The sequence below is a fragment of the Lagopus leucura genome, unplaced genomic scaffold (genome assembly GCF_019238085.1).
Source record: "Lagopus leucura isolate 7727_CA_CO unplaced genomic scaffold, USGS_WTPT01 Super-Scaffold_100028, whole genome shotgun sequence".
NCBI classification, from domain to species: domain Eukaryota; kingdom Metazoa; phylum Chordata; class Aves; order Galliformes; family Phasianidae; genus Lagopus; species Lagopus leucura.
In genome coordinates, this window is record NW_024962279.1 from 8101422 (window position 1) to 8113579 (window position 12158).

Genomic DNA, 12158 nt, shown 5'->3' on the forward strand with positions numbered 1-12158 from the left:
ATGGTGTGCAGGCTCTTGTTCATTGCTAATGGTGGTGACGGTTAAAAAGACAGTGTTTCCCACGGTAATCAGGAGAAGTAAAAGAAATGCTGTTCCTAAAGCGAAGGTTGGAAAGGTTTTGGTACCAACATAGCAGTCATGCCAGTATTACTATGTAAAATTTTCTGAGCTAGATGTGGTAGGACAGCAGGGAGTTGAGAAGCTTGACACTGAAAAGCGGAAAAAGACACAAAAAATAGGCCCAAGCTTTTTTTTATTTTTTTTTTTCCCTCCCCTTTTTAAGTTCTCACTATGACAATGTAGTTCCAAACACTGAGTTTTGGCATTAAAACCTTAAACCTCAGGATGCTCAAAGTTTTGATCTGTTCCCATGGCTTGAGATTGTCTCCACACAAAACCAGAAACCTACTAGTTAGGCTTCATGTTGATCTGCAGTAATCTTGCCACTGACTTCAGGAAAAGCAGGTTCAGAGCCCTAGCCTCAGTTTCTAGATATTGGAAGGTATAGGAATCAGATTCACAAAGCCAGGTTTCTCTATTCACAAAACTGTATGTACTTTTAACTACAACTTATGTCTTTCTGATACAACTATTACCAGATTCAGCTCTTTTCTCTCTCTGGCCATGAAGTGATCATCACTGAATATGGTGCTCTAAAACAGCCCACGAACACATGGGCTGCATTTATGACTTTGGCACACACATCAGAGACACTGCTTTTAAATCTGAGCAGCAGGGATTGTCAGATGTGAGCAGAAGCTGAGATTCTTGGCTCTTGGGTTCATCTGCCTTACTCCTTCACCCTGCAGCCAGAAGGCAAAGGCATTAAAGGAAATGTGCTGAGCCAGCAGTGCTGGTATGCGTCTGTAATGGCCCCCAGCATGTCTTTCCTTACAAATTCCCTATTCTTTCAACTTTAAAATCCTATTTGAAAACAAACTCCCGCTAAGATGAGTTGATACTTCATTTCTCCCCTTTACGGTTAGGTTTCTCCTCTTTGTCCCTTGGATTTCATATTATGATGCCTGAGTAATTGTTAATAACCATCTTCTGCTAAGCAGATGAAATAATGAAAAAGCAACTTGAGTGCCAGCTGTAATCAACTACGTGGAAGGATGTTTGCACTGCGAGAGAGATCTCTAATTTAGCAAAGGCACAGTAAAATCCCAAGGCAGACTGCTAAAGTCCACAACATCCGAGTGAGAATTAAAACATGAACAGCTTCCCAAAAGATACAATGCATTCCCTATCACTTGGAATTACTGTGATTCAACACAACAACAAAATACTTCCTCTGGACGCTACATCTGCGCAAAGACATAGTTCTACATAAATGAGCCTCAGGAGATAACATAGGGAATTTATCTGAAAGTGTGAGTGGCTGCTAAGGCAAAAAGAGATAGTTCCTCTAGCTATGATACCACCTGGAGGTCCACCAAGTTGAATTTCTTTGGAACCTGCTGCATCCCCATGTCTGACCCTCTCTACTGCCTCCCAGCTGGCACCTTACTGATGTCAGCAGCAAGACTCCTGTCATCTTAGATAAAAATCAGATCTAGATCTTTGGAAACAAGTGGTCATAAAACTAGTTATACTTCAGCTATCTTTGCCAGTAAATTAGGATTCTGATACCACGTGAAAAATATGTCATAGTGACTTAATAGTGAATGTTCATTACTTCAGAGAACTACATAACTTATTTAGATACGTAAATCTTAATTTAGCCATGAGCTATACCCTATGAAAATCATGGCCAGTTGGCTGCTTGAACATTTACAAGACTGTAAACCAGAATAAATTCTTCAGTAAAACGGGATTCCAGAAGAGAGGAAAACAGACATAAATGACTTTGGAGTATATTTTTGACAGCACATATTTAATGACTTCAGCATTTAATATCCAAAACCATCCTAGACTAAAAACATAACTACAAAAATTCCCATCTCTCACTTCCTTGTGTCACATCCCATTTCAGCAATCCCAAAAGGAAAAAAAGCACTTTGTGCTGCTTGCTACAGTGACTTGCACCTTGCACAGCTATACTATCTATTCCATATCTGCAGTGGTCTAAACCAGTTCTGTATAAACTCTTGAGCTTCACCCTGCAGGAGGCTTCAGAATTTAACAGATATGAAGTCACTTCATCAAATGTACAGAGAAGACTGTTGATCAGGAGAGAGGGTATCAGGGTAGCACTCACCCCTTGGAGCATGCTCTCATTGGCTTGATCCGCAATTTCAGAAACAATGAATAGGGCAGCTGAAGAACGAAGTAAAACAAAGGCCACAAATAATGTCAGAGAGGAAGAAAACCCAAATCCTTTCTGTTTAGAAGGATATCCTTAATTAAAAAAAAAAAAAAAAAAAAACAACCCTTGGCAGCAGCTCTGTAAATCTTTTGGCATCATCAAGATGCAACTGCCCAACAAGTTCAAGACCCAGAAGATACATCCTTCTGTTAATGAAAGTTCTGCATCGTGTTTGTATTGACACAGAGCTCATGAGGTTCCTTTAAAGCAAAAAATATTTTATGATGTTTTCTAGCTACAGACTTACAAAAGTAGAAGCTTGTGGTAGGGATAGATTCATGTAATCCAGTTTCCACCATCTAAAAGGATGGCAGTCCAGGTGACTTAACTTCCCTTACTGCCAAGGGAGAGCATAGGACATGCTTTTTTGACAAGTGTGCATGAAGTGGTGACATGAATTAATATCTGGATTCTCCAGTGTTAGCTGGCCCAAGGGCAACAGTGTAACAGTTTAGATCTTTATTTCAAATCTCTTTTCCTGTGGAGCAGGACATCCTACTTATTTTTGGGCCTAATTTTGGAGCATCTGAACCATTGCTGGCCAGAAGTGTAACAAGCATGCACTGAACACAAATAAGATCAGCAAATGTAGCTACAGAGCCTGAACATTGGCTTAAATTGCTGCTAAAGCCAGCGTACCTAGTCAGCGACTAGGGTCCTACGTTTTGTGAGACTCTACTATTGGTCCTAACAGACTGACCTTCAGTCACAGTCCTTTTTGCTGTGGGTTGCTTTGGATTCACACTGTAAGAGAGGCAAACTGGTTTCCTCAGTACAGCGTTATCCTTCTTACTTCAGCCTGGAAAGTACTACCATTCATACGTAGGCTAAACCTCCCTTTGACTTCAGTGGAATTAGGAGACTCCTGCTTTATCCATTCAATGTGTTAGAAAGGGTGGTGTTAGCAACTGCACTTCAGGATCTGTTCTTCATTAAGCAGAACAGATTTTTATGCACTTTATGCCGGGTTTACTTAGTCTTAAATAATACAGTATACAGATATATAGTTCAAATCTGGGTGTCTCCAAAGTTGTAAGAGTGAGCAGGCACGCTCAAGATAGTGGTATACAAACAAGTAGGTGGACAAACCCCAACTGGATTTACAATGACTAGGCCAAGCATGGATGGAGGCAAAGAGAACTAGGGTTTTTCATATGATGGAGGCTGAAGTAAAATGTCAGCACCGCATCACCGCATGATCATTTCTTTTTCTGTAAGTTAATCACATCAAAGCCATTGAAAGTCTGCACATTTCACTGAAAAAGACAGGGTTCTTGCCTTTAATAATTCATTTAAGTTAGTAATGAATTACTGTAGACCTTACATCTAACCCTTATCTTAAAAAGTAAGCCCCTTCTATATATTTTCAATATAGATCTGGCACCTCTTTAGAAGCAGAGTTAGTGAAACAGGACTTGTTGTTCTACCCATTTCATTTTACCTTGTGTGGCTTCATACTCCATAGAATCAGGGCAAAGATTATTCAAGTAATCTGTAGAAAATAATGAAACAAATCAAAATTCAGATCCATATGATCTGTAGTTGGATTAGCAAAATTATAGAATGTTTTATATTACTGTCCTATACTACTTCATTCCCAAATAATTAGATTTATATTGCCGCTTTCCAAAGTGAAAGATCTTTGGTAGTATTCTACCTTGAAAAATCAGTGCAAGAGAACTGATTCACACTTGGACTCACCACAAAACTCGACATAAACAACAGAACAACAACAGTATTTCCTTGTTTCTCAGCCAAGATAATTGCTGAGTAACACCATTTGACAAATAATTCAAATAATTATTCTTCTCATAAATTCTGTTTTCCCCCCAAATAAACGGCGTTGGCTGTAATGACGTTTTATATATTAATACCTGATGTAAGTAGTCTGTTCTTTGCCTGAGTCTTTATGCCTTTAATTGCTGTAATAGAGAGTACTACTTTTTTTTTTTTTTTTTTTTTAAATTGAAGTGTAACCATGACATGTTTCATTCATCTCTGATTAATCCAAGCTCTTAAATTCTACAGCCAAGAATAAGGCCCATGTGCTGGGAATGGCATTGCTCATATATCTGTTCTCTTGAACATCCTGCCAATACGCATTTATTTTTCTGGGGCTGTCCTCTCTGTGGCACTCCAATAACTGCCCAGCTTTCTGGAGCCAGGAGTTCAGTTCAGTTTCTTTTTGCCTGGAGTTCAGGAAAGCTTCTGCCTGCACTCAGTCATGCAGGAAGGGGCTGTTTGGTATAATCAGGCAATATTTAATGTTACTTTTTATAGCTGCAAGCTCTGTCCTTGGCTATAGACATTTAATTGAGCGGGTAGCTCTTTTTGGCTCAAGTACAGTAACTAGCAGCCAATCTCCTGATGAAACAATCTTCCCTGTCTGATAGGAACAGACAGTTATGAACACACAAAAACACCTGCGTATTTTCTTTCCCCCCCCCCTTCCCTTTCTTCTCTCTCAACACTGTCTAGGGGATGTGAAGGACTGCACTGTTCCAGACCCACACAGTCCTAGTAACCAAGTAGCTGATTTCCTGGAATATCTTGAACCAGCAAAAATTATTCCAGTGAACAAAAAACATTTCATGTTTCCAGTTAATGCCAATACTAGGGGACAGGGAGGAGCTCAAGTTGCTTCAAGCATGGAGGGAATGTCCAATCATTACAGCTGCACTCAGATTCCAGCTGCCTCAAAACAGTGTTTCATGTTTGCATTTTGCCTCACAGACCATGGAAATGGATAGAGAAATTGGGAGTGTGATGGCAGCATTCCTGAAAGGGAAATGTAGAGCACACTTGATATGCTGTGTTTGTGCGCACTGAAGAGACCGTAAGAATCACGTGAGGCAACTTGGTACCTTCAGTCAGGGAAGCAGCCCTTAGTGCAGGAAAGCTAGACAGACAAAAAAAGTCTTATTATTGGCATCCAGAATTCATTGCTGCTACTAAAAAGGAAAAAAATCAATCGTGGAAAATGACTCGCATCCCTGATCAAAGTATCTGGAGCAAGATGGAGCTGCTGCTAACGTGTGCTGTGAATAAAAATTCATATGGCCCCTCTGCTCTGATGCATTTTTAGGTGCTCTTTCTAGTATGTCATGCCTTTCACCAGCTGTTAAGTATAAGCAAGATTTGTAGCTTCCTTTCTGCTGTCCCACTCTTAGCTCATCTAGCACACATATACATATTCTTAAGACATATTCCCTCTCTACCCACACATACACATATTCTTAAGACATTTCTCCATCTTTGTGTAAGGATATATATATTTTAAATCTGACAAACTTCACAAGGGTGAGATCCATTGATACTTTTTGATACACTGTTGATGTAAATCTGGATTTCTGCCTCCTAGAAAGTGGAGAAATTGATCTGGAATCTTCACTTAAGTTTAGCACTAACCTTAGGTCTATTGTACATGGGGTTCAGGATGCAGCACTGGGTACAGCTGCTTTGATTGAGTAGGAGGCAATAGTGCTTGCCACTGTCATACAGCACACACTTCAGAGTGCCTTCCTTTGCAGTGACTCCTGTGCCCAATTACCTCTGACAATTGCCACTGAAATAAACGAAATCAAACCTGCCTGCTGGCAGTGAGGTTCCTGAACTCTGCCTCTCCTTACTCAGGAAAGGGGAAAGGCAGGAAGGAATGTCTAAAAAACCTGGCATACACTTTTTAGTGACCTTTAAAGCATGGTTGAGCTGAAGAATTGCCTGCTCCTTCCCAGGCTCCCTGATATTACCTGAATCCTGCATTAAGTACATTGAAGTTCCCAGGAATTCTCACCCATACTGCTCCAGCCCTAGTTTAGTTGTCATGGCACCCACGTGTAGCACACTGAGTACCTTCGAGAATGAACTTGTTTTACTGACCTGTGAGCATCACACGATACTGGAAGACACGCTGCACCACTTTCAAAAGCTGGTGTTTCACATTCTGTGGGCTTCCACCAGAGCTCTTCTGTCCTCAAGGGAAGGGAGAGGAAACAGAGGTGAAGGATGTGTGAGCTCAGCAGCAAGCTGTCATCTCCACCTGATGTGTACCCTGAAAGTTTACTAACAGTTGAATGCAAAAATTCCACTGAATCATTCACAGTTTACCAAGTGCTAAGGGGTATTTATTAAGTACAAGGTAGTACTTTTAACAATTTATTTTCTATGGCATCACTCACAAATTGTCTGGACTCAGAGGGAAGAGGGAGGAAAGTAAGAACTGGTTAGAAGGTAAAGGTTTTAGGATGGCATATGAAGAGTCAGAAGTATCAGATATCAACAAGCTTTTTTTTTTTTTTTTAAACTGAAAATTTCTTCTGCCTCCAACTTTTTAGTACCTTATTTCAAGATATGAAATTAAGCAAAATACAACAAAGCATCTTCCTGTGATTTAGTTAGAACTTGTGTTCTGATTTAATATACACATGGAAAGGCAGCACTTTCCAACTGAGTTTTCCCCTTTAGATTCAACCTATTGCTTTTGACTACAGAGATACCAAGTTAAAATAGGAAAAATTTGCTGTTTATCTGTGAAGAGTCTCAACACTGCTGCAAAACCAGCAGCAATCCACAAAATTCAGTTTTCTGAAGTCTCCACATCTCCAGAGGAACCATGAAACAAAGTTTGCAGGACCCTGAGGGAATGGCACAAAACCCAGGTGGTTCTTTATGAGAATTGAGTCCAAAAGCAATTCAAGCTTCAGGGGTTTCAGTGTTCACTGACTAATGTTTCTGCAGCATTTTCCACTTTAGGATGGACAGAGCAGAAGGGAAAATAGGAAACTTAACTGTTTAAGGACTGGGAAAAGTCAGTATTTTCCCAGGCAGAAGAAATGTTTAATGTTATGGCATTATCCTAACTGCTCAAGTCACAGGTTAGAGAAACAAGATCACAGTATCACAGTATTGTAGGGGTTGGAAGGGACCTCCAGAGATCATGGAGTCCAACCCCCAAGATGAAGACCTCAATTCTTTGTTGTTAGACTGGAAAGTTAACTGTTGCCAAGTTTTTAAACATGTGATAGGAAAGGTCTGATAAACACCTCTCCCATGTTTGTGTGCATGCACACATGCAAATGGATAAGAAGTAACAAAGCTTACTGATTCTAAAGTAAAATCTTGCTATTCTCTTCTTAGGAGAGGCTCCATCTGCTTTCTTAGACTCCAAGATTAATAGTTGAGACAGGAGTTCATAGCCTGGCGGTCAGGAGGGATGCTAGGAACGCAGGCTATCAGTAGAAAAACTATCAGTAGAAAACCTGCGTTTTCCAGATTCAGGTCCAGAGCAATGTGAGCCATCAGAGCTCCCCTCATCTGCTAACAGGAAGTAATTATGGCAACTGCAAAGTATCTGTTTATAAATGCTGACTTCCAATTGTCTTTTGAAATGAATTGTTATTTTTAAGAATGTTATTTTTAAATGTTAACATATGCTGCAGGCTAAATAACCTTTAAGGTCTGATCACTAATTTATCTTCACAGGCCCTCTTCTATCCAAGTAATCATTGCTACTTGTCTTACCAGAGAAAAAGAAACATGGATTCTAGATACATTTTATAGCACCATGACTTGGACCATTTCATCTCAGTAGAGCTAGTGTAATTCAACTAAACTTTTCCACTGACAAATAATTTTACGCTTTTGAAATTACATGAACTGCCTATATTGCAAATACTTTAAAATATAACAAAGAATCATGGCCTCAATTTTTGTCAGCTGTATCTTGATAGTGTTTTTGAATCATTCAATAGGAACAAACTGAGTTAAGACAATGGAAAATGTGTTTCTTGCTTACTGATACAGGCCCAAAACTTATAAATCATTCAAGGAGTCTGGATGAACAGAGCACTGCATTTGGCAGAGGAGGTGGTATCTTTCTTTGCAGTTCAGTTGGCTGTCACCAGATCCTCTGTAAGCAGAGGAAGCATTAAAAGGCATTTAAAAACACAGAGAAATCCAGTTCTAAAGATGTTGTGGATTGACCCCAGCTAAGAGCTAAGCACTCACGCAGTCTAACCCTAACTTCATTTTGGTTAGGCCCAGAATAAAAATGATGCAAAGGGGAGTGAAAGAAGACAAAGTAACAATAATAGTTATAAATCCCAGTGTGGCTGTGTTCAAGTTAATATGTTAATATATAAGTGAGAAACTATTCTACTACCAGCATATATTTCAGCAAGATGTGTTCACAAGTCTGTGTATTCACAAATATATTCTGTATACATAGAAGAATGCATGGGCAACAGACGCGGACACAGAAGCACATGATGCAGATGTGAACGTCCCACTTCAGTTCTATTATCAAGATGTGTGAAGAGAGGTCAACACTGATGGAGTTGCATTAAAAAATTACCTCGAGTGAATCCTGTGGCACAGCCATGTGTCAACACAGGTGGAAATATAAGGGCGCCTTACCTCAAATTCCTGAATGACAGTAGCCAGCTGGGAATACTTAAGGCAGGTTTCATCTAGCAGAGCCAAATTCTTGTCAAACTGCATAATGTATGCTGTGTGGTGATTCAGTCTTGATTTTCTGGAGAGAAAAACATCAGCAACTTTCTGGTGTTCCTCCCTAAGGCCACAGAAAGAATAAAAGGTAAACAAAAACTCTCTCACTGCAGCAGCTCTATTCATCAGACCCACAGTGGCAGCTAAAGACTAGCTTAAATGGCAGGAAATATGAAATACTTCACAAACACAATAGCAATCTGCTGTAGATCAGGCACAATGAGAGATTGGTGAAGGGCTGTCAATTCTCTGGCTATGCCAGTGCCATCACAACACTGCATGTCTGTAGCAGGCAGGATGTCTCTTTTCAGGACACAGTGTCTTCATCTCTTAGGAGACCTTTCAGCTGCTGCAGGGCTTTGAGAACTGGTTGTGGGGAATAATATGTCTTCAGCTGTAATATCATATCTTCAGTTCCCCCTCAATGCCCCCTGCTCACTACTGCTCCACCATTAGTTGTCTCAGTACGCAGTAACACAACGTTGAATTATTTATGAAGGAGAAAAGAGGATAAAAATCTGATGTCACAAGAGTAATCATAGTTAAGAGACAAATGTGAGTTCCTGGGGATATCAGGGCAACAGAACATCAATGAGAGCACAGGCAGGAGTGACTTATTGTAGACCTAACGGGCAGTGGTGACCTAGGAACCTGTATGAGTGCAGCCCTATGCCGTATGTGATTCTATTGGTTTCAGGCAGCATAACCCACTTTTTTCCTCTCATACCACAGAGGCTGTGGGGCCCTGTAGTTCTGTACTGTAGAGGAGCTTAAGGCATTTCATCTGTGTTCCTTCTGCCTTGAGGAATAGTCAACATGCTGCTAGAGTAAGGATATGACTTCTATAAGGCACAAGTCATTCTAGATCACAGCTAGAAGCATCTCTGTGTTAAGATTCTATAAATCATAAAATAAATACAAATTCAACAATTTAAGTCCTTCTACCATTCATGGCAGCCCCGTGCTGGATACAAACCAATATACAGCACTCTGTAGCCTTCCCTTTCCTTACTGTGTGATTCAAATTGAAATTATAAGGCTCATAAGGAAACTCACGCCCTGCTTTTAGGATCATTACTGAAAAATTCTCCTGATACAATTGACTTCATTAACTCCATGGCAGCACAGGGATGGGATCAGCCACAAAGAGTGACACTGCCTGCTGGAACCTAGCATGATAGCTTGGGGCTGCATCAATTGTCATACAGGAGATCAGCTTAAGCAAGGGACTATGCTGGCTGCTGTAGATTTAGTCAGCTTGGGGCTGCAGAGGTGATTTTCTTAAACACTGTTAATCTGGGAGATTAATAGACTGGAGCTTGGCATCCTGGATTAAAGTCAGATGTTTCTTTAGCTGAATGGTATTTGGAGTCTTGTTCTAGGCAGGTTCTTATTCTCTCACAGAATCACTCAGGTTGGAAAAGACCTTCGAGATCAAGTCCAAAAATCAACCTGACCTACTGAATCCCATTGGTAAACCACGTTTCTTAATATTATGTTCACACTTAAATACCTCCAGGCACATGAACTGAACTACTTCTGTGGGCAACCCTTTCCAATGCTGAACTCCCCTCTCCATGGAGAAATTCTTCCTCCTATCCAATGTAAACCTCTCCTGGCTTGAGACTGTTTCCTCATGTCCTATTAGTAGTCACCTGAGAAAAAAGACTAGCACCTTTCTTGCTGCAGTGGTCACCCAGGTAGTTGTAGAGTACAATGAGGTCTCCCCTCAGCCTCTTCTCCAGACTAAATAAACCCAATTCCTTCATCTACTCCTCAGTCTTGTTTTCTAGTCCCTCTGCCAGCTTAGTTGCTCTTCTTTGCACGTGCCCAAGTAACTCAATATTCTCCTTGTAGTGACAGTGATGCACCTAAAACTGAACACAATATTTGAAGTACAGTCTCACCAGTGCAGAGTAGAGAAACAATCACTTTTCTTGTCCTTCTGGCCACACATTTCTGATACAGCCCAGGATGCCATTGGCCTTTCTGGCCACTCAGGCACACGGATAGCTCACATTAATCTGACTGTCAACCAGTATCTCCAAGTCTTTTTCTGATGGGCAACCTTCCAGCCACTCTTTCTCAAGCCTGTACTGCTGCATGGAAATGTTACAATTCGAGTACAGGACCAACAAATGCCACACAATTGGATACAGCCCATCAGTCCTGCCTATCCAGATCCCTTTACAGAGCCTTCCTACCGCAAGCACATTAACAATCCTGCCTAAATCAATGTCATCTCCAAACTTTCAGAGGACACACTTGATAACATACAGATATTTGATAGATACGGAACATACTGGTACATCCATGTACTTGACAAAAACATTAAACAAAACTGGCTCCAAAACAGAGCCTTGGAGAACACTGCTGATGATTGGCCACCAGCTGGATTCAGCCTCATTTACTGTGACCCTCTGAGCCTAGACATCCAGCCAGATCTTCATCTAGTGAACTATTCAGCCTGATAAAGCCATGAGTAGCCAGTTTCTTCAGGGGAATGCTTTGGACAACAGCTTCATTAAGAGCAAGGAAAAACACATTCACAGCCTTTCCCTCATATACTAAGTGGTTCATCTTGGCAGAGAGGGATATGGAAGTTAAGTCTGAACCTACCTTTTATTAATTTGGGTGCATATGATCATTCAGTTGTCCACTGTGTGCTGCCTGATCACCTTTAGGATTATCTGCTCCATAACCTTGCCTGGTATTGAGGTCAGACAGGCAGGTGTTTAGTTCCCTTCTTGCCCATCCTGCAGATGGGTGTCACATTCACTAGACTCCAGTCAACCAAGACCTCCCCAGTTAACCAAGACTGCTTACAAAATGGAAAGACTTTGTTCTGTGTAAGGGTGTTTGGCTTAGCTGGAGTCCCTCAGCAGACAAGCAGTGTCTGCTTGGCTTGAAGGCCTGGTCTGTCCACAGTCCCATGTTGATGTTGGGGGTAAAGTGTGCTTGTCTGAGAGCAATACACTTGCTGTGTAGATTGCTGCAAGTGGAGAATTTCCTTTAGGACCAGTTCAGATTTTTGAAGCCATTCCTGCCTTTCACAGCTATGTGTACGAAGCTTCTTGGTGAAGACTGTGAAGTGACTTGACTGAATACACAAAACAAAGGCAAGAGGATAACATATACAAAGCAGGCTGTCCTTACACTGACTGATGAGGCCACCTCAGAACTGTGGGCTACGCACTGCACAAGTGTTTCAGTATTTAGTTTCTTGGCCTGACAGTCCATATGTTTACTTCCTTCCTGTATGCAAGATCTGCCACAGTAGTTCAGCTTCTTTTCATTCCTGCAATTATCCCAGCCTCTGCTGGGGGGGGGGGGGGGGGGGGGG

General features: G+C 41.1%; 1 protein-coding gene across 1 annotated transcript in view; it reads right to left on the reverse strand.

Moving 5' to 3' along the window:
• Nucleotides 1-12158, reverse strand: part of FGD5 (FYVE, RhoGEF and PH domain containing 5) — a 91697-nt gene that overhangs the window by 24308 nt on the left and 55231 nt on the right. The window contains exons 7-10 of the mRNA XM_042880862.1: nt 8723-8879; nt 6188-6275; nt 3750-3800; nt 2201-2259 (exon numbers count right to left, since the gene is read on the reverse strand). Coding sequence (XP_042736796.1) covers nt 2201-2259; nt 3750-3800; nt 6188-6275; nt 8723-8879 — 355 coding nt within the window. The remainder of the gene's footprint in view (nt 1-2200; nt 2260-3749; nt 3801-6187; nt 6276-8722; nt 8880-12158) is intronic.